The following is a 23,704-nucleotide window of genomic DNA, read 5'->3' as shown; positions in this document are numbered from 1 at the left end:
ATATGACGATGCCCCCAAGTTCAAGTTAGGGAAGCTCTCTGCGAGGCCTGTGGTTGTCGTCTGGTGCTATGCGCTTGACTGGTGTCCATATCTTGTCAGGCAGCATAGTTGAACAAGGCTTAGGTGGTTGCGTGGTAGGGATTTAATTTGGTAAAGGAGGGAGACCCCTTTTCTTCATCTTTGTTTGGATCCCTGATGCTGTTCAGTGTGCCATCTTTGGTTACTATGAGCTGAAATGGGAATCCCATAACCCAATAGCCATCCTGAGCAATCTGTGCTTCATAAGGGTTATTAGAGATAGGTCGCTGAAGCCTTTCACTCTTATATTTGTTAACCGATTTGTCATGGTTGGTTAAAAAGGATGGCTTCTGTACTACAGCTTCTTTACTCTAGCTAGCGGTTTAGGCCCTAGAGAGCATGGGCTCTATCAAGTCACCAGTCTGTCTGGTATATTGGGGGCCAGAAAAGAAAATAGATCCATGAGATAAAACTAATACAAAGCTTACAATTCTAGGTACCCTGTGAAAGTGAAGGTTCTGTCACCTTGGTACCCTGTGAAAGTGAAGGTTCTGTCACCTAGGTACCCTGTGAAAGTGAAGGTCCTGTCACCTATGTATATTTTCTGAGTCCTCTTATTGAAGTGAGAGCCGGGATACATTTGTCAGAGGCATGTTTTTCCTTCTAGGAAATATTCATACTGGATCACCACATTTAGCCTCAAGGTTCTCAGCAAGTTCACTGATCTCAGTTTTGGGCCAGCTTATCCACCTCAGGAGAAACCATGCGGGTTATTTTCTGGAGCAGTATGTGCATTCTTACATCCAACATGGACACCATCAGATAAGGCACCGGAGGTGTAAATCAGCAATGGGGCAGGCACAGAATTCTCAGAGTCTTCTCTTTTTTCACCAAACTGCAGGGTGGGGGAGGGTGATGGTAAGAATGCCAGGGATGGTGGACTAGTCAGAAACCTCGCCCAACATGGTGTCTTTAGTAGGCCCTAGTTCCATAAGTGTCATAGTAACAGCCTCCTGCTTGCCAATTTTACTCATAGGGATAGATGATGTAATAAGTAGTTGAAATTAGAAATTGAAAGCTGAAAGGGAGGAATAATGCACAGGACTGCAGCAGAGCTCCAGGGTTAAGCTTCCTCCATGTACATTTAGGAAGGTTGCTAAGAAATCCATGTACATACAGTGGTAAACAATATCAAAATTAGTCAACAGTGTTGAATGCATGCCCTGCTACGTGGACAGGAAAATATGTATGTAAAAAAGATCAGTTATCATTCACCTTTGATGTAGGCATGGTTACAGAATATTTCCCTTTCCTGTGTGTCCTTGTTACATGTCACTTATATCTATAAAAAAGAAATTAAGTCTGCTTACTTTCATTGCTCGGTCCAGAGTTTCAGCAAAATATCTAGGGACGCTGCGAACACTCTTCACTTAAAAAGAAAAAATATACAGAATAAATGAAAACAAATCAAGGGCTTATAAGTACTAACCACTTTTTGAAATGTTACCATTTTTCCAACCCTCATGGCTTTTTCACACTAACCAATGCGTTCAGTACATGGTTCCATGCCTTACAGTGCGCTCCGATCGCCAAAAATTGTGCACCATACTGGAACGCAAGGCATTGGGGTACCACGCATTCCGGTGCGGGTGGGAAATGGGTCTGCGCTGACATGAATGGCACTACCATGCCCCCTCCCGCCCTGAAAGTGAGGAGCCTGTGTTTATGCAATCCAGTGCATTCATGGCACGGAAACGTGCCCTGAACGCATTGGCTGGTGTAAACAGGCCCCCAGAGAGATCTTAGTAAGAAAATACATGCCTTAATGCAATGATATAACAGCAATACTTTTATAGAGATCCTAGTCATCTAATGCAGACCATCTTGACTGCTTTGCTGTAAACGGAATTAAAAATGCAGCATAAAAAAAGCAGTTTACTTGATGAATACAGTTTTGCTGGGTGTATAAATCACCTATACTAAACTTAGTGTTCATCACCCAGAATATTATTAGCATATTCACTAAACACTTTAGGTTTATTTAAGTATTGTAATAAAAGAAAACCAGCAGAAAGTCTATTTGTCCTTGATTCATAAGCAAGGATTATAAAAAACAGAATTTACACTGCTTTGCCTGCACTACACAATTGTGAGCTGCCTTTTATGCCTCATTCACACACAACGCAAGAGCAAAATTGTACATTGCGAAAATGCATGTATTTATGCACGTATAATGCACGTATGTATACGCGCATGTGCGTATATGTGTGCACTATATGCAATCCCAGAATGCATCATTCATAATAGAAATTTTAATGAACTGTACGCGCGTAAACATGCAGCAATGCGCAGCCCGGATGCATCTCGGTTCCATTCAGTTTTTGTGCATTTTTACACTACCCAAATATACGGCTCCATACGCGGCTATGTGTATGGAGCCATTTATTTGCATGTGGTACAATACGCACATGCGCGTGTATATGCGCGGCAGTGTGAATGAGGCCTTACAGAAAGTCTGTTCACATTGTGACACGGTATACGACTGTGTACGTCAGTGAGAGATTGAGAAGGGCAATTTTTCCTGGCTAGGAAGGAGTTAAGCCTTGCCCAAACAGGTACACCTCCTCTCTATTAATTAGCCTGCACCTGATAATAGCTGAGAGCGAGAGAGAGAGATCCATGCTGCACTGGGTGGATACAGACAGACTGGAGAGCGTCTGAATATCTGTGGAATAAGGTCTGGCAGAAAAAAACTCTATGTTAACCTCCCTGGCGGTATGATTTTTTTTTGCTTTTTTGGGTCTATTTTTTTTTCGTTTTTTTTGTTTGCGATTGTTTTTTTAAATTTTAAGCTGGTTCCGCCCCCTTGCGACACGGCCGCTCGCAAGGGATGGAACCCGGAAGACGGATGTCGGCATCGGACGGAGGACACAGTGCGGCTCGTAGGGAGAAGGCAAGTGCAGCGCTGTGTATGGCTCGGGCTTACTGCTTTTGGTACTGAAAATTAACCCCGAGCCACACTCGGGAATACCGCCAAGAAGGTTAAGGACTGTGATTCTCTATGCATGTTCATTTATACTGGAAGCTGAAATAGCCGCTCCAATAGGAAGTAGCGAGAGATACTACTGTTAAGTTAGACTCCTAAGGTGGAGTAGGCCTTTTTGTGTGTGTTACTTTTGATTTTCTGCTGGAAGTTGTTTTGTTTAACCCCTTCGTGACGGGAGACGTACACTGTACGTCCCGCCACAAAGGGACCAAATGACTCGTCACGTACACTGTACGTGACGAGTTATTTGCTGCACTAGAAGGCTGGTAACCGCTGAGAATCAGCGGTTATCATTCATTAATGGATGCCTAAGTTTAGAGGCATCCATTACAGAAAGGGTTAACCTTTTTCAGACACCCGATACCTGAAGATCGGGTGTCTGAGAGTCACAGCAGAGCCGGCAAACATGCCGGCTTTTGCCAGCATTCTGACAGCTCGTATAGATCGAGAGAGATATCTCTCTCAAGCTATACTGGCTTTTTTTTTCTTTCACTTTCAGGAATAGATACATAATGTATCTATTCCTGAAAGAAGAATGTTTCAGTTTTCTGATGGTTGTTGCAACAATCAGAAAACCTTTAGGCCTGGTTCACACCTGAACGTTTTGTAGCGCATTCAAGGCTCTACGAACGCTCTACAAAACGCTCAAACATGAAAATCCCATTGTTTCCTATGGGTATGATTCACACCTTGCCGTATTTCAGCCCGTCTGAACACACTACAAAACGGCCTACGCCTGAAAAAGGTACATGAGCTTGTTTGCGGCGTTTTTGTTGCGCGTTTCCATTGGGATACAGCAAAGTAGCCCTCTGAAACGCGCGTTTGTCGCGCGTTTTTTTACTGCGCGACAAACGCGCATATTCGATACGCCTAGATGTGAACAGAGCCTAAGTGACAGCTGAATCCTGAACTGCTGCAGGATCAGGGTCACTAACTTATTATCGGCTGTACTGACGTTTGAAGCAGCCTGATAATAACCAAAAATGTATTAATTTATCAAGCAGTAATAGTGAGATTAATTCACAATGACTGATTGATATAATTAATTAAATAAAATAACATTTTTAAGTTTAAAAAAAAGTGCAATCAATACATTCATTTATTTGTCCCTTATTTTTTTACACTTTTTTTTAGCTGTGCTGGTTTTGTAAAAAAACTACTACAAATCAAAACTGGGAAAAAAGTGGGTTTTTTTTACGTTTTTTCCTCTTTTTTTAAATATTTTATTTGTCCTAAGTGAGGCGTTAGACACACATATATATAGCCTTATCTGTCCTCTAAAAAACAATATATAATATGTGTGGGTGCACTTTGTAAGAAAGTATATTACTGACGTGGAAGAATCACACAGCAAACATGTCAAAAGTGTGTCAGTCATTTACGAACAGAAACTAAAAACAAGCTCAGTCATGAAGGGGTTAAAAAAGTGAAAAACTTACTCTATTGATAAAAAGAGACTTTTTACGTTTGAGTGCAATAAAGCGGCATTTACTGCCAATTCTGATTACAGACCAGTGACTTTCTTACAACATATTTACTTCCTTTAACAATAGTTATCAGTTATTAAACACTCACAAGATCCTATTCCATAATAGTGAAGGGTCACTGCTGGAGTACAAAAAGTCTATTATACCCTACCTGCTGAACTCAGCAAAATGTCTGATACCAATGTATTGGAGATGTATAGAAGCTCCTCCAATAAAAGGAATGGTTTATAAAAACAAATCACATATGTTTTATGGAGGAACTGTTTCTGAGAAGCCAAAATAAGTATACAATGTTCTGCGAAATTTGGAAGGGATGGTTCAAGTATAAGAAATCAGAGGAGTATATATTAGTGATGTCCTCACATAACTAAATAATTAAATTACTGACTCCCCTGTGCCCTATAGGATGATTCCATAACTCAATTAGAGAAAAATAGGAGAACAAGAAAAGGGTTAGAATAGGATGCTTTAGTATGTTTTTATTTTTGTATTTTAGAGCTAAAAGAAAATAACCTCTTTGGTTTCTCTTCTTTTTACTTAGCCTGGAATAGTTTATTTTGAGTAGCACTATTTATGCGGTTTGTCCCTTGAGGTTTGGGGTGATTTTGATAAGACTTTAGAATACAATAGGATACACTTAAAAATAGATGTATATCATCCTCACTTTGAGTATTAAGGGATGTTTGTTTTGTAATATGATATAGGGTGGGAGATGCACAAAATATTAACTTTATAAAGTAATGACTAACCCATGACATTAATTCACTGAACTTAATCTATAGTAGAAAGATTTTTTTTTTATATACTTGGTTATAATACTTGGGATACACAGAAGACTGGGTTCACAATGCAGCAAGTTATGATAGGCACTAACCCACTGATTTGTAAAGAATTGAAGGAAGAGAAGTTAATTATAAAAGTAAACCGTAATATATAAATCACATTAAGAAGAAAATAGAAAAGCTAGTATTATGCGGATACAGACCAGGCAACGATTAGTGGGGAAAACAAGAAGTTAGAAGAAAATTAAAAGTAACATTATGATATGTTTCTGTTTTAATGTTGGTACTTATGTGATTATGTTAGTTTGTGTTTCAATGTTAATTGTTTAGTAAGTTATGTAAAATGTCGGATTTGTAGACTTTGATGTGGAAAAAAACTTATTTTTTTTTTTTTTTTTTTAAACACTCACAAGAGCAAACCTTTATTTTTAGTACCATACTCCTCAGGCAGAAATGTAATAAGTTACACACTTTTTTTATACTAATTGCAGAACATGGTGTCAAAGTAAAGCTTTCATGACACCTGAAATTATCAGATTGCCCAAGTTTTTGTTTCATGCAAAAGGAGAGTGAATAGATCCAAGTCTTACCTGTGGCAAGCAACAACTTCTCAAGGTGACCCGAGGTCTCCCGATCAATGCTCTCTTCAATCTGGTAGCCAGAGATGGTCATGTATTTATCAAACACTGAAATGTCAAAAAGAGACACGGAGTCTCCTCCGGTAAAACAAATATATACTATGTAGTCACTACAAAATCTCAGTCAGTAAAGTCAATGACACCATGTGGTCTCATGTAAATTTTTTAAGCAGAACTCAATTCCTGGCAAGCAACTAGGTACATGGTTGAATCATATACATGGGAACAGTTTTAGCTGTCAAAGGACTTGGATGCTAAATCAACCAATCTTGAATTCAGGTCGACCATCCTCCACTATACCAGTAGTAACACAGCCTGGTCAAGAATATACCACCAGCCTGCTGATTAGCTAAGGAAGAAGCAAAAGCACAATTATAAGACCATCTCTCTGCTCTGTCCACTCCCCTCGTCAGCAGGGCCGGATTCCCGGCAAGGCCACCGAGGCCCGACCTCGGGGCGGCACTGAGCAGAGGGGCGGCACAGGTTTGAATCACCCGACACCCGGAACATAGAGTCCCGGGCGCCTGGCGGTAATATACTTTCTACATTTAGCCCTGCTTTGCACAAGCAGAGCTAAACGTAGAATAGGAGAAATTACTTGTTTCTTTACAAGTGTTCTCGGCGATGTCGCCGAGAACACTTGTAATCAGAGTGCCGCTCCGTCCTGCCCCCGCCACCCCCCTAAAAAAAAAATTAAAACCAACCCTGCAGCCCCCGGCATTGCCGAACCCGGTCTTTGGGCGGCAGGGAGGGTAAATCCGGTCCTGCTTGTCAGTATGTTTACTGACCGCACAGGTACCACCACAGCAGACCAGATTAGTTCCTTGTACTGCTGCATTGTCTTTTCCCAGCCCCAGTAGGGGAATACAGAAGGCTGATATCAAAACAAATATTTACAGCAACTGTATTTTTAAAATACCCATAAGGAGGCCCTCTTTGGGTATCCAGTCTTGGTTATATATGCGATTTTCCCTTTAATGTATCCCAGTACTTTTTCTTCTGTTTTTACACTGTTTTCTTGTGAGCAACCTACAACCTAGCATTTAATATCATAACTCTTTTTTCCATTAGGGAAACGAAGCATAAAAAGATCAATGTACACCAACAATGTAAGACTCCTTAGGGCGTTAAGGGGTTTGCGAACTGCTGAGATCAAGTGAAATAAAACCAACTAAAATGCAATGATAAAAGACATGAGGGGTCTTGCTTGGCTGCCTTGGGAACAGGTGTAACTGACTGGCAGACAGGTACTGTTGCTACGGAAAACTGGGAGCAGATTTGTTCATCAGGAATAACAAAAGTCCCTGCGGTTGTCATGGGCAACATGGTTAACCCCGATCGGGCTTTGGAAAGGGGGTACGCTCACCCGTCGGTGCGGGTGAGCGTACCCGTCTGCTGACAGGATGGATCCTTAAATCATTTTGCTGGAGTGTGTTTGTCTAGTAAAACAGAAGTAAGGAAACTGCTCACAGTTGAGCACATGTCAGATCTTGAGAATGCACACTTGCTTAGCACTGATGTGGTTTACACGAAGGAATGCATTGGTGCTGTACAATCTAAAGGCCAAAAATGGTTTGTAAATCTCAGACTAAATAATATATACCAACCCTGCCAGCTGGACTCAGGTGCAACATGTAATGTCATGAGTTTAAAGTCCGCTGCCTGGAGATCGAACAAGTCGTTGGAGAATGGGTACTTGTCTGCGAAAGGTTGCACCACGCTCCTATCTAGTGGACAGTGATGGAACTCTCTATCGTCACAATCGTGTGGATCTGCGTGTGGATCCAGTTGACAGGCCAGACTCGCCTGGTAATGCAAGGGCAAACTCTCCAATTGGTGGTAGAGAATGTACAGTGATGATGCCACAGGCTAATGTTAATGACAGTGCGGAGCAAGCAGGTATATCGGACGGGAATTTCATGACAATCTACTTGTCCCAATACAAAAAAATAGTTTTAATCAAAACTAGGGATGATACAATGCCGGTTTTTCGGTATCAAGTACGAGTACCGATATTTTGCTTTTGGTACCCGCCGATACTGAATACCAATACCACTGCTTCCACTGGCATGGAGCAGGCTTCCCGGGTAATCAGGAAGCAGGCAGCGTGTAATGACATGCCAACCTACTTCTTGATTGCCAGGGAAGCCGGCTGCATGTTGTTTGGCCGGCTTAATTGTGGTTGGCCGGGAAATAAAATATTAACCATTCTGTAAGCAAAACGTAATTTTCTGGCAGTGCCCCTCCCGAGAATAGACTCTGGATCCGCCCCTGTGTCAGACCACCTCAGGAGCAGGGGTTGGGAAAAGGTTCCCACACAGACCCCCTGTTCAATAAGGGACTGAACCGCCTCAAAACATTTTAACAAGGCCTCTTCTGAAAACTTAGAGTAATTTTCAAAAAACCCGGCAGGATCATCCTCTAATAACCACACTAGTGACACAACCTGTGATAGTGTATACGGAGGGGAGAAGTCATCCCCCTCATCACTTCTCAGAGCAAGTTCGGTACAAATCTGGATTAGGGGTTGGATATCCCCAAAAGGACAACCAGTTATATCCATGAAACAATGAGTCCTGCGGACACACTCCAATAGGTCTGCTCTGGGGGAACCCTGGAATATCTGTCGGCAGCGCCTCAGATGCTAAATGCACATAATAACGCATGCTCTCGAGATCCATTTTGACACCAGAATGTCTCAGAAAGCCAGCAGGTTCCCGTGTGGTCGATTTGGTCGTTTTGTGGGCTCAGGATTCTGTCAGGGATACCGGCACAGGTGACCCCACACCTGCACAGGTACCCATACAGGCAGACCAAACACATGTGACCACACGGACCAGGCAAGTATGGTATATATAAATATTTTAATAAACCTAACAAGCTAACAGAAACAATCCACAACAGGCATAAACCAATAATGTAACCCCCAACACCTAGGACATACAACCAGTGTAACAACACAGGAAACAGGGCTCAGGGTACAAAATAGCAGACAAGTATCAGGGTCTCAGGGTTCAGGCCAGAGGACTCAGACAACAGGGGAAGGCAACGGAATCCTGAGCCAAGGTCCAGACTGCAGAGAGGGTTTAAATACCCTCCCAGGAGCAACATCTAATGGGCTGATTCCTGGCAGCTGGGAGACACCCACAGGTGAGCACTGGAGCTGCAGGTACCAGCACCACCCAGTGGTGGTCTGGCACCTAGCAGCCCCTGGCTGCCTGGAGAATCCCGCAGGTGAGCCCAGGAAATGCAGGGCTCAGCTCCAGCGACACCCGGAGGCGCTCTGGATCCTAACAGTAATGATTCGCTGCCCGGCTTCCCGATTGGCCAGCTTCTTAGCATCCTTCTGTTCCTAGAACACAAGCGGCTATTGTCCCCTAGTGTCCTTTGTTGCTAGGATGCAGAAAGCTCTTGACTGCATCCTAACAACCAATAGGCTGCATGAACGCTGTACTTTATGCTTGTAAAAAGGTACACAAATTAATTACTCTTGTGTGCATGAGCCCTAAATTTTAATCAATTAATCCTGCAAATTAGGGATGCACCGATGCCGGCATTTCAGTATCAGGTACCGATATTGTTTTTCGGTACTTGCCAATACCGAATACTGATACCGGAAGTCCCATTAAGGAAGCCGGGCGACGTGTAATGATTCGCAGCCTGGCTTCCTAATTGGCCAGAAAGACGGGGGGGGCGGGTAAAGACACGCCGCCTGGCTTCCTGTTTGGCCATATTCCCAACTAATCAGGAAGGTGGGGGGGGGTGTAAGTCATTACCTGGCCTCCGACTTCCTGATTGGCTGGGAAACCAGCTCCATGCTTCCTAGTGACGAGTGAGCATGGAGCCTGGCCAATCAAGAAGCCGGGCAACATGTAATGACTGGAGGAAGTAATTGTTGTTAAACAGGCTGGACTTGCTTCATCTCCATTACATGAAGTGACGAGACTAGTCTTCACACAATAAAAATAAGGTTCTTTGTGCTTTCCTTTAAGCTGACAAGGACAATGCATTTCTGGAAGGATCAACAGATGTTTCTGTACTTCCTGAAAGATGAAAACTAATGCAGTCACCACATTCAATTACTTGGTGAGCTGCAATATAATTGGATTTTTGTAATCATAAAATCCTTTTCTTGGAGTTCATTGAGGGACGTGGGACACACAAAAAAAAAACTGAGTAATACTTCAGCATACAGGAGGATTTAGGCAGTGGCCAACAACAACAACAAAAAACAGTGACCAGCCTGGTATAACCCCTCCCATTCCCAGCTTGCCTCAGTTTTTCTTTAGTTTTTTTTTACAATACAGTACTGAGAGCCAGATGAACCACAGAGGGGTGAGGATATCCGTTCTTTAAATTACAAGAAATCTTTTTTTTCCAGTGAGCACAAAATCAATTTTTTTTCTCAATTACGGAGGGATATAGGATTCAGGGACAATTGGGATGTCTGAGGAATGGGCAACCAAATGCACACAACAGGCCCCACTATAAACAGAAAACTGGGAACTGCTTGCAGCTTAAAGAGCTACCTGAAGGACCTTACACCCAAAGCTAGCATCAGATGAGGCCTAAACATCTAGCTGGTAAAGCTCACAGACTGTGTAAAAAGAAAAGCAGATAGCAGCCTTACAAACCAGGAAAGAGTTGTGTGATGCCAAAAAGCCCACGAAGCACTAACAGGCCTAGTAGATTGTGCCTTGACAGAATGAGTGCCACCTAAAGCTTAAGACAATAAGTCTGAATGATGATCTGTCTATGCCACAGCAAAATGGTTCCCCTTTGCAGGGATCAAAGGATTCATAGATGTGAGAGTCAGTCTTTCTAATATATTCAGTGGGAAGCAGCTAAAACGACATCCAGACAGTAAAGAGAGCGGGCGGGAGTGATAGAAGCCCAATGTCCTGGTTGAGATTAAAGGTCAAAACCACCTTAGGAGGAAGGAGGCTCTAGGCCTTAACACCACCTTGTCCTTGTGTAAGACCAGAAAGAGTTATTTACAGGACAAAGCCACCAGTTCAGACACCTCACAGAGGCAATGACAAGGACAGTAACCTTATAAAAGTAAGAGTGGAAAGAGGAATATCACAGATTGGTTCAATTGGCTGTTCAGGATTCATCCCACGGATTATTACCTCATACCAAGTGAAGTATGTCTTCCATGTCCAATGGTAGACCAAGTGGGAAGCGGACTTCCTAGCCTTTAGCATTATAGGACTCGCCAATTTGCAATGACCCCTGTCTTGGCTTGTCTTTTGGGCTGACAACCGCTTAAAACTAGGGCTGCAACAACTAAAATCGATATTGATAAATGAGAATCAGCCACTTTCTCCAAACCAACCCCCTCCCCTCCCCCCACCAGCAACTCTGCTCAGCCGCTTGCATCGCACACCCCCACTGCCCAGACTCTTCCCCCTCCCCTCCCTCCCCCAACAACTCTGCTCAGCCGCTTGCATCGCACACCCCCACAGCCGCCACTGCCCAGACTCTACGTTGCCACTCTCCTCTCCAATGCAGTCGGTGTCATCTCCAATCCCACTGCACTCCCCGCCTGTATCGGCAAAGGGCATCGGAAGGGACACAGACCAGCTTTCATGCGCTAGAGCTGCTCTGAGACAGGGATGCCAGAGAGCAGGGCGGGTCAGTGGACAGTGAGTCGCTGCTGGATGGGTCGGAGAGGCTCAGAGGCAGTGGGTGTGTGCAATTTGCCCATTTCAAATTGCAATAGCTGTTTACATTGGAAAGAGTAAGTAATCTGCGCTATAGGACAAACTGGCACTAAAGGAGGATCCAAAAAAAAGAGGAAAAACCGGATAAGCTGTTATCTCTCTGATATCTGTTGAGTGCATCCCCTACGGGGGTCCACCTCTCTTCCGATTAACTATTCTCCTGGATACGGCTAATCGGGCTACATCCATCGGGTTTCTCCTCAGCTTAAATTATGTCCCTTCAGGAATATGACACCATTGGACACTATTTTACCTTTAAAATTTGATTGTTCATCTGATCTATATTTAAACACTTATATTTTTTGTTACCACTCACCTGATTGCACATTATATATGTCAGGCCAGCGCAAAAATCCAGTTTAGCAAAGTCCAGCTACTGTCTCCAAAGATATTGCCAAGCATATACCAATCTGAACAGCTGCATAAAGAGACCAGCTCAAGCTGCTGGTAGATTAAGTCTTCACTGAAGAAAAAAAAAATTTATCTTGGAAACAGGAAGAGAAAAGGCTATTCAAAACGCCTAAAATTTTCTCAGAGAAAATATGTCCATTCTTCAAGAACACTAGCAAAAAAGCAAAAGCAAGCTGGGGGATGGGTGAAGTAATATAAGGCTTTTTTTTTTTATCCAAATACTCCTGTAGGCTGCAGTATAACACTATTGTCTCTGAATCCTGTGCCCCTCAATGAATGACAAATTACTTTGTGTTTAGGTTTACATACACTTTAAAATGTGCAGCAGTTTATATGTTCCATGGAACCAAGATCTCTGTTTAAATTCCTAGCAGCACAAACCTGCCATGGCTAATACAAGGGAATGCCACTCACTACACTGGATTTTATTTTTATCTTCCACATCTGTACCGTTTCCTTATAACCCCTGCACATGACCATTTTCTAGTACTTTAAACCACTTTCAACCAGTATTTACAATACAAGTGACTGGATCAAGGCACCCTCATAACATTCCAACGATTTACCATGTTCTTGTACCATTTTTATGGTAGAAAATGTTTATCTGTCCAAATCATTTTTGTGATAAAAAGCAGTTTGAAAGTAACCGTACAGTAGAAACGGTCACACACCTTCCATACACTGCACGATCATACGATCGCGGGATTTTCCGCGATTATCGTGCAGTGTATGGGCACCTTTACAGAGGATACTTTTCTAGCACCCTTTTTTGTTTTGCGAGAATATTTTATCAAATAAAATACAGTAACCTATGACAACTAATCAAAATTCATATTTTATAGATCTGGCTACAACAAAAGCAAATCGGATTCAGTTGTATGGAGAACATGACTTTGCAAATCATTACTGCACTTTGCATTGCCGTATAAAATAACACATTTAAAAATCACTAAAACTTCATGTAAATGTGATACATAAAACTACTCATGTAGTGAAGTGAGATTGCTTCCAAGAATTTCAGTAAATAACTAACCACGAAAAACAAAAACACAAACATTTGCATACAGGTGAAATTAGAATATCGTGCAAAAGTTCATTTATTTCACTAAAGTAACTTAGCCGTCTACCAGGAGATTTTGGAGCACTTCATGCTTTCTTCCGCAGACGAGCTCTATGGGGATGCTGACTTCATTTTCTTTTTGTAAATTCTTTATTTAAGAAGGCATTTTTCCGTATACAAAACGGGTTTTCCAAAGGGGTGTCCAAATATGTAGTACAGACATGTCATTACTTGCTCAAAATATACATCAAGCATGGACAGGAAGGAAAAACACAACGGGGAAAACAAATAAGTAACAATGTAAAAGTAGGTGTCGCAGCCTAGATCCTGATGATGGTATAGGGGCGTGAATGCGGGACAAAGAAAGCAATTTGTTCAGCCAAGAGAGGCTCTTGAACAGAGTGCAGCTACATAAGGGGGAGTCGGAGAGTTAAATAGCATACACAATAAACACAAATTTAGCACATAAACTGACTGCACAGTTGATACCTACTAACCCCACACCTTTAAAAATGATTATTGCAATAATCCATTCGTGCCAAACAACATTCAGAACCTTTGAGGAGCTTGCTGATCAGTATTATTGTATTGTCAAGTGGTTCTCAATTCCAGAGAGAACAGCGCTGGGACTAAAGTGATTTGTGCTGGATACTATGTATCAGATGCCTGGGGATTCTTGATTGAACTTTCTATAGTGTTTTTTTCTCTTGCTAGGGACGTCTTTTGGGTTAATTTCACCGGTTAGGAGTAAAGTCACTAGGAACTGAACTTATACCTTTGTTAGTTCTTTCAGGTGACACCACAAAATGTTATTAGAGCAAATACTTGATTGAAGGAAACTTATTGGGATACATCAAAGCATGAAAATAAGCCCGGTGATATGGGTAGGCAGAATGCCGCTGAGTTATAGTTACACTTAGGGAAGGGAAACCTCCAATCTGTGTGTGCTAAGTGAATGCGGGACCCCTACTGTCGGACCTCGTAATATGTAAGGATCCAGGGTAATTACCCAGTCAGGAGCGGGGGAGCCGAGGCCCACCGCAGGGGCCGGTCGCGGCACTACCACAGAGGTCTGTAGGGGGGTATAACAGCAGGTGAAGTTGGGGAAAGGGTAGAGGGGGAGAAAAGAGGGGTTGTGAGGTAAGGAGGGGTACAAGGGGAGAGGGGTACCAGGGCGCTGGTTGGACAGGTGAAGCAGAGGGAGAGGATCAATAGGGGGGTTCAGTTTGGTGAGTCATGACCCAGAGTCCAGGCGCAGGGCATCATACTCTGGAGAGTGGAGAAACTCAATCCAGTAAAACCAGGTCTTGCCGAACTTGTCGGATGTATTATGGAGCGAGCTGGTGAGGTCTTCCATAAGGTATATGTCATTTATCCTGTCTAGCCATTGGGGTATATTGGGCGGTACGGGGTCTTTCCATCGAGCCGGTATGCACGCTCGGGCTACATTAACCAGGTGGGGCACGACAGATCGTTTGTATGTCTTGGTCGATATGTCATTATGATGCAGGAGGAAGAAGGCCGGGTCTCGGGGGACCGGGAGGTCAGTGAACTTTTGGGTGATGGTTCGGACTTGGTCCCAAAATGTGGCGAGCAAAGGGCGTGACCAGAATATATGTAGAATGTCCGCAGAAGGGGCGCGGCAACGCCAGCAGGCATCTGGAGTCTGGGGGTACATGGAATGCAGTATGTGAGGTGTCTTGAACCATCTAGTGACCAGTTTGTATCCGGTCTCCTGGTACTTATTGCTAATGGAGGATTGGTAAGATAATGTGAGAAGTTTCGAACGTTCTCCCGGAGCGAACTGGATCCCCAGATCCTCCTCCCACCTTGTGAGGAACCACAGGTTGTCAGGCGTGCTGCTGCAGAGCAGGAGTTTGTAGCAGAAGGACAGGGCATGTCGGGCCTGGCCTTCTAGGGAGCATTCAGCTTCAAACGGGGACAATGGTCTAGAGAGTTGGGCCGGGGGGGGGGAAGGGATTTCAAGAAGTGGAGCAATTGCATAGTTCGCCGTGGATCCATGGGTTGAGAGTCAAGGTGGGGAGCTGAGGCAAACCTGACTTCATTTTCCAGCAGGACTTGGCCCCTTCCCACATTGCCAAAACATTTCTGAGATTGTGGATCTGGGTTTTCATGAGCTGTGAGCCATAATCATCACAATTATGACAAATCACGGCTTGAACTATCTTGCTTTGCATGTAATGAGTCTATCTCATATATTAGTAAAAAACAATATTGTGCCGAGCTAATAATCATACATATCTAATAAATTAAAACATATATAAATGAGTCACATATATGAGCCTTCAAACAAATGAGGCATAAGAAATATCTACACACATACAAAAAAGCTCTGAGAGTTATATGCACATTGGCTGCGAATCATCTGAGGAATTTTTTGCACAATCACCATTGTTTGCGTTTGTTTTTTTCCTTGGGACTTTTTTTGCCTATATTGCTTTTTTGTATGTGTGTAGATATTTCTTATGCCTCATTTGTTTGAAGGCTCATATATGTGACTCATTTATATATGTTTTAATTTATTAGATATGTATGATTATTAGCTCGGCACAATATTGTTTTTTCACATTTTACAGATATTTAGTCATATCCTTAGTGCTTGGTAGCTCATATTTCCACATTACACTTACTGGCGCTGATCACCTTTAGTGTTTAGTTTTAGTTATCTCATATATTAGTTTCACCTTTTAAGTGGCATTAGTGAAATAAATGAACTTTTGCACAATATTCTAATTTTTCGAGTTTCACCTGTAGCTATAGAAATTCAAATGACACCATAGAACAAAAAGAAATGTGATTCATTAGCAAAAACAATAATTCCAGGTGTAACCAAAGCCTTTGTAAATGTAGGGGTCATTGCAATGATCTATAACAATAAATTACCTTTTCTTAAATGGGCATTGCTGCGAGTTCCCAAAATAGTAATGAACTTCTCTTCATCTGTGCCCCGCTTCACTTCTCTGGCTTTAAATAAATCCTAGCAGAATGAATATAACATCACAATTTTGCGTTTCACAAAGCAGAAACATACAAAAACACACAGCCATCCCTTTAAGGCATGGTTGAAACATTAATGTCAGTCTTTCTCATCAACCAAGGTGAGAATAGCGAGCAACATGAAAAAGACACTGACCTGGGCATCCTGCTCAACAAGAGCATCATTAACCTTAGAGTCTGGATCCCTATTAGCCTGCAAAACAGAAAAATCTCTTTGAAACTGTAATACATGCTTTCTTATTGTGTTATCCAAATACCATAGGCAGATATGGCAATCTTACATTATGGCTAGGATCACACATGCACTACACCCGGGATCACGCGGTCCTGTACAATGCCAGCAGCGATTGCTGCGCGGCCCTATTGATTTCAATGGGGTGACATCCGTGCGCAATCGCAGAAAAAAGGTACAAGTACCTTTTTTTTGTGATACATGACGCACGGCTGTTTTAGAAGAACAATGACACCCACCGCGAGACCGGTTCACACCTTGGCGACTCCTGACCGCACGGCAGTCCGCGCGGAATTGTGCACGGTTGCCACGCGGTGAGGTGTCGCCTAGGTGTGAACCTAGCCTAAACCACACCAACTATTTACAAGATTTTTTTTGTTGTGCACCTATATGTGCAGGTTACAATATATCTATTTTTTCATTTGTTCTTGGTTAAGAATTATGATATTATTCTATGAAAAATTGTGCAAAGGCTTTTACAGTCCAGCACAATAAATGCACTGAAATATAGGGTTATGCCTTTTTATAAGTCGAAGTAAACAGGATTTAGCCATACAAGCTACGGGTAATGATTCCTAGCTTTTGGAAATTTCCCCAAAGCATAAAACCCCCAAATATGAAAAATACCCCACACTCTGACTTTACGGGTATCCCACCAAGACCACTTGGACTGCATGCAGTTCACATATTCAGCCATTCTTATATTATGCCAGGTGTTGCTGCTGCTGATTAGGCCCCATTCACAGTTGAGCTGAACATCTTTGGTTGTTTTTTTTAGTGTTTGTACAGGCGCTTTTGCAATTGTTTAGGCATTACCGTTTTATTCTTAGTCCATGCAAAACTAGTTCCCTGGGAGGGAAAAAAAAAGTGTGTATTATATGCGTTTTTTGCCCATTTCTCAGGTGCTATCCTTGAAGCCTATTGGGGTCAAAGTGCTTGACTTTGCTTTTTGCTACAAAACAACAACACTCAGGTGTGAACAGGAGTCATTGAAAACAATAGAATGCTCTCTGCTGAGCTCTGTAGTGCTTAGGCATTCAAAGCCACAAAATGCTCAGGTATGAATGTGACTTATCTAAGGAGCAACATAAAACTAACAGCAATTTTGAACCGCTACTAATTATGGCTACATAGCTGATCTACTGACATTACATGCAGAAGTATACACTAGAATTATTTCCCGCAGGACACAAACCTATATTTTTAAATGTCTTCTGACAGCAATGTGCTATAATGTTTGGACAGCATGTGCACATTTCTACCATTAAAGCAATGGGCATACTTTTATTTACTACTACTAATAAAAATACTTACTTGGACAAGAACTACCAACATCCGCTGGAAATATCCAGATGTACCTCCAATTATGCCATCTTCCAGCTCACTTCCGTGTTCTACAGCACAGAACAGCAAAATTCAGGATAGACTATTAGATTATTATAATAATTTAGTGCATTTATATTTAAACAAAAGTCACTGCAACCAAGATTGTAGCAAAATGTATTGCACCTTCTTACACTGAAGAATAACTCTGGGCAGAAATTTGATTAACCCTTGCAGTGGGGCTACCATCGTACTGTAAGGGTTAACTGCTCGTTTTTGCCTAGGGTCAACTCACCCGAGTTTCTGAGCTGACCGGCTTTTAGACCGGTCCCTTAACCATCTCTCCCCCTCCGCTGCAGCAGTCTAGGAGTCCTCGAGATAGTTCATCCTTGCAGTGCGGGGGTAGCCCCACTGCAAGGGTTGATATAACATTTCTGCTTAGAGTTCTCCATTAAGATATTGATGTAGGCCTTATCACCCTTCTCAAACTGCTACATACCCTATTATGGAATTTTAAATATGGTAATCATGGTAAACTTAAAATAACATTTACACAAGCGTATCTTCAGTTTGGAGGATTTTGTAATTAACGGGAAAACACTATATGCCAATACAAAAACCATGAATCTTGGATGTATGTTGCAGTGTATTGACTTATACTAGGACCACTGTTAAAAGAAATCTGTCATGAGGCAAACATGGAGTCTGACTGCTCTTTCTGGCATTGTTTAACAGGCAGCAAAATGCACATCCCCAACACATAACAATGGACCTGTGTTTTAGCACACCACAACGCACAGATGTGAATTGCGGTGTGCTACGCCAAAAAACTAAAGTGCAGGTCCATTAAAACCTGTGTTGCTCTGCGTTGGCAGACTCAAAATTAAAGGGCTCCCTTAACGCAATTGACATGCGTTTGCTAATTCACTGCAAAAACATGAATTCAGCCTATAAAACAGACATACTACTAAACCATGCCCTCTTATACCCAACGTAGAAAAATGTTTTTTTGACAGAATTCCTCCTTTAACTTTGGTGGTTTGTTAAACTTTTTATTCACTAGCTGATTTTGCAAAGACAGCAGAAAAAACCTTTGCAAATAAATATTACACTTTAGAATAGTAGAAATCATCAGCACAGTTTAATCACGCTCTGCATACCTTCTTTGAAGACTTTTTTGGTGAGATTCATTTCACTCGTAGATCTTGAAGCAAGAATTTCAATGAGCACATCGTCCTTAGTGCCAGCACCCTGGAAAACAAACAGATAATGGCATGTACAAAAATCTCAAGGACTTGTGACTTAACAAGAGCAGCTGCTCAAGCTTCAGCATAATTTATCATAATAAATGTTTTGCCTTGTGTTGAACAGTCAATCCCTTGCTCTTTTTCGTAAGATCAATAACAAAGGAGCATGCCTACAAGTCCTTAGACAAAGCAAGCAGGATACAACATTCATGAAGACAGCTGGGCCCTCGATGTATTGCCACATATTTTGTGATCGGATTGAACACACAGTTATGTTTCTCACTTGAAAACTCTGCATGCTCTACTGCATGTTTTTCAACATTCATTGATATTTTACATTCACACACAAATAAAAAAACATACCTTTATTGCATGTCTAAGTTCATGAGCATCATACATGTTTGAGGGCGTCATTAGTGCAACAATCATCTTCTCAAGTTTACCCGTAAGTGCAGACTTGAGATCATCAACAAGATCCTGAAAACACAAAGAAAATAAATAAATACAAAGTCCAAATCGGCTGAAAATGTCAAAATGCTGCATTGAAATGCTTCAGCACTGCTAACGCGGGATGCACGTAGAAAACTAAAATTGGAGCCTCACCAAAAATAAAATCTTTTTATTAAATAGCTACAATATTTAAATATAAATGTATAAAATGGAACAGAATTCTGTTGCAGAGGCAAGGTTTCTATTTTTCTGGCCATTCAGTGCATACAATCATTTGGCTCACTGCCAACCTAGGTTTGCCCATCTTGTAGAATTATTATTTGTAAACCTACCCTGCCAAATAAAGTCTTAAATGCTACGGCAACTTGCTGACGCTGAGCATTGCTTCTGGATGTAAGAATCTTCATAATAGGGTCCTCATCAGTACCTGAAATGTAATGTTCAGAGATAAGCCACAGTGAGTGAACAAAATATTCATTATTATGACAGTGTACAATAGAGGGACACAAACTGTGGGTTGGGAGTCCAAATAGTGTCCTATTAGTAACATATTTAGGAAGAAAACACTAACTAAAAATAAAAAGTAACTTTTGACCATCAAAAGACTTTCACAACATTGGGTCTAAATAGAGGAGAACCAATGCCAGGTATAGATTTACTCAGTCGGCTCCCATCACACTTCATCCAAAATTAAAATGAACAGTGATGGGGAAAAAGTATTCATAAAGAGTGATTTACTGTATTGGCTATTTTGTTACATACATGAAAACATAGAAACCTACCTAAACCCTTCATTACTTTGCGGAGAGCTTCTGCATCATCGTTTGCTTTAAAGCACTGGAAATCCTTTATGGTTCCTCTTGTTGCCTAAGACATAGCAAAGTTGATGTGTTATCAGTCTTAGATATAGCTTATATTCATTATATTGCAGATCTCCTCTGACAGACAAACTTATTCATTGTATGGACCAATGAAGATATCCTTTGGACCCCTTACAATTGCATTTGTGTGCCTCCAATGGAACACAGGCTCCTAACCTCTTGCCCATGAACCTTCAGTCTGTCACTATGAAGGATCCAATATTTCTGAGTTGCAGAGGGTGTAGGCAATTGGTGTGGTGCAATACTTCCTGCCTAGGGGTATGAAATCACAGAAACCCACCCCAAAATCCCCTGCAAAAAAAAAGGATCACTTTTGGATGCACTGCATTCACAGATGGGTAGTACATAGGTTGTGGTAGGCAGCCCAAACTCCATTAGAGCATGCACTCTCCATGGGAACTAGTTTGGAATTTAGTGGATCTCTGAACTTTGCCTAGTTCAATGAATATCAGGAATCCATTCTGTTTCATCAGTCATGATTCACTCACTAGCAATAAGGGAGGAGTTGTAAAAACAGGAGAAAAGAATTTGAGAAAATATTTTCCCCGGGTCAGATGAACCACAACCCTAAAGCTGGCCATACATCTACAGATTATCTATGGTCAGATGGAGAAACAGCAACACATCCCTCCATCTACACTACACTGTGTGGATGGAGGAATCTCCCGCTGGCCAAGCCTCAGTATCCTGCTAGTCGGCCATGCTGGCTCTCAAAATACTTGAACAATGCCTGCATCCAATCAGATTGTTCAGGTATTTTGAGAGCAAGCAAGGCCGACATGCAAGATACTGAAATTTGGCCCAGCGGGACATTCCTCCATCCACACAGTTTAGCGGAGATGGAGGAATCTGTTGCACTTTACCATCTGACCTCAGAAAATCTGCAGATAATCTATAGGTATATGGCCAGTTTAAGATAAAAAAGCTTTCAACATATTTTGCCAAGGCTATATATATATATCCTAATTCAGGGACAGGACCCCCTTTCAGGGGTTTTGTATTGCCATTTGTGTATCTGCTACAGAGATTTCCACTCAGATCTCCATTACGGGTTTGCAGTAGCCCAGAACCTCCACCTAAACACTGTATTTATACATTATATCCATTACTGAATCTGGAGAACATTGCAGCATTCTAACCCTTCCATATCTTTAAAAAAAAAAGTGTCAGATACCAGCGGTTGATCGATAACTTTGCAATAAAGCAGAGAATGGTATTGCAGCCCATCGGAAAGGAAAGTCCCTCTCTTCTCCTTTTACAGGTCTGACTCCTCTCTGCTAGCAACGGAAGCATTTTATCTCCCAGTTTATGAAAACATTGTTATCAAAATCTTTTTGTTATCTTGAGAAATACAAAACGATTCTACTGTGTTTAAACACATTGGCTGTGATTCAGTAAACCTGTGTCTGATTCATGAAAAGAACCTTGCTCCAGTTTACTTCAACAGATTCAGTTACTTATTATGACACTTTCCCAATCTGTTGCAATATCTGCAGCAAGCCAGAAAACTGTTGATGAATAAGAGCAATTTCATTTTAAAGCAAGCACAGACGTGCCACACTAACCCGCTCCCTCAATCATTGGTTTAGAGAGGACACTGTCGGCACAGCGTCCTTAGATGTTCTTTTCACAGCAGCATAATATCCAATGACAGTGTGCAGCTCGAAGGCTGAACATGCACCTAGGACCGTATGCACACCCAGTAATGCCTCCATGCAACAAATTCAGGTATATGTTTCCAACATGTAAAAATAACATGTCACAAGTAGAGACATTTGTCACATGAACAGGAAACAGATTTCAGAAGAGTGCCTACAACACTCTTTATGGATTCCAGAGATTGTAGCGAAGAGTTAAAGTAGTATTAAACGTTTTTCAATATTGAATCCAGATCAAACACATACATTGCCCAGCACAGTATTTCTTTACAATTATGCCCAAGCACTTAAAATCATCATGTTTCTGAATAGCTGGCTCCAACTATCTCAGCTCAGCTTCCCTGAACTTCCTGTCCAGTGCATGCTCAAAAAGGGACAGCACAGTCCAGCAGCCATACATCCAATATGGGGGCGCAACTCTGGCCCTCAAGCTGTTGCAGAACTGCAAGTGCCATGAGGCATTGCAAGACTGACAGGTAAATGCATGACTCGCAAAGGCATGCTGGGATTTGTAGTTAAACCACAGCTGGGGGGCTGGAGTTGCCCACCCTTGATCTACTAGCTTGGAGAAGGGAGGAGCAGGAAGCAGCTTGCCTTGCTGTCCCTGTGTTTGAAACACACAGAAATGTTATTAACCCTTGCAGTGGGGCTACCCCTGCACTGCAAGGGTTTCCTGCTCGTTTTTGCCTAGCGTTAAAAAAAAAGAAAAATTTATACTCACCCGATCCTCTGAGCCTCAGTGATCCCTCCAGCCTCTCCTCCTCTGCTGAATCGATGGTATACCCCTCGTCGTCCTCACATCCTATACACTGCAGTGCACAGGACGACTTGTGGATTCCTCGACTGCTGCAGCGTAGGAGAGACGCTCCGGAGGATCAGCTGAGTTTAACTTTTTTTATTTACCCCTTCAAACAACTAGCAGTTAACCCTTGCAGTGCAGGGAGAGCCCCACTGCAAGGGTTAGTAAAACGTCTTTAAAAACATTATGACTTTAATAATACTTTTATGCCTCAGGGCAGTCTATATTTATTTGGCTGATCATTAAGGTACATTGGAGGGAATTTCTGACCTTAACATACCTGCATAATAGTTAAATGATTCCCTTAATGGTTGCCCGGTGGTGTTCTGTTCTTTATACCTTTTCAAAGAAGGATGAGTCCTATATTGTGCATTTTCACTCATAACTATTTTTGAGCATTACAATTATAGCTAACTTCCCTGCTTTCTTACAGCTTATGCGTTTGCATCTCATGGTAGACTAACATAAAAAACCTGCTCTGCAACTTTCTCCTCACTTATTATTAAGATGTACTAGATGTACTAGAGTCAACAATTTCAGCGCGAACACGACAGAGACTCTTCCTGCAAGCCGGTAATGCCAGAGCTTAGGTATTAGAATTCATCTAGGCATCGATGGGGTTACTAATTACATCTGTTCAGCTATGAAAGCTAAAAGACAACTCCCTTTCATATGACCCTGTGAAACAGCACTAGACTGCTCAGCCTCCTTTTAGATTTTTATGGGGAGGTTATGGGGTACACGTCAATGCTTTGCATCGTTCTCTACAGGGACAAAAAATTGTCTTGTTGTGATACCCGGCATACGATATCTAATCAACACTTTTATCAACTTAGTCTAAAAAAGTGTTTTTACACAAGACACTACTGGTCACAAAGGACAACCATACACTTCAAAAGAGCAGTAATACATGGCAAAGCAAACACAA

General features: G+C 42.0%; 1 protein-coding gene across 1 annotated transcript in view; it reads right to left on the bottom strand.

Moving 5' to 3' along the window:
* LOC108793713 (annexin A5-like) overlaps window positions 1-23,704 on the bottom strand; it is a 101,586-nt gene that overhangs the window by 11,658 nt on the left and 66,224 nt on the right. Inside the window, exons 3-12 of the mRNA XM_018564735.1 lie at window positions 20,221-20,305; window positions 19,771-19,865; window positions 19,352-19,465; window positions 18,902-18,992; window positions 17,733-17,812; window positions 16,323-16,379; window positions 16,073-16,166; window positions 5,924-6,019; window positions 1,389-1,447; window positions 820-913 (exon numbers count right to left, since the gene is read on the bottom strand). Of these exons, the coding sequence (XP_018420237.1) occupies window positions 820-913; window positions 1,389-1,447; window positions 5,924-6,019; window positions 16,073-16,166; window positions 16,323-16,379; window positions 17,733-17,812; window positions 18,902-18,992; window positions 19,352-19,465; window positions 19,771-19,865; window positions 20,221-20,305 (865 nt within the window). The remainder of the gene's footprint in view (window positions 1-819; window positions 914-1,388; window positions 1,448-5,923; window positions 6,020-16,072; window positions 16,167-16,322; window positions 16,380-17,732; window positions 17,813-18,901; window positions 18,993-19,351; window positions 19,466-19,770; window positions 19,866-20,220; window positions 20,306-23,704) is intronic.

This window comes from Nanorana parkeri, unplaced genomic scaffold (genome assembly GCF_000935625.1).
Source record: "Nanorana parkeri isolate BGI_ZX_2015 unplaced genomic scaffold, ASM93562v1 scaffold776, whole genome shotgun sequence".
Lineage (NCBI taxonomy): Eukaryota > Metazoa > Chordata > Amphibia > Anura > Dicroglossidae > Nanorana > Nanorana parkeri.
This window is presented reverse-complemented; position numbering and strand designations above follow the sequence as displayed.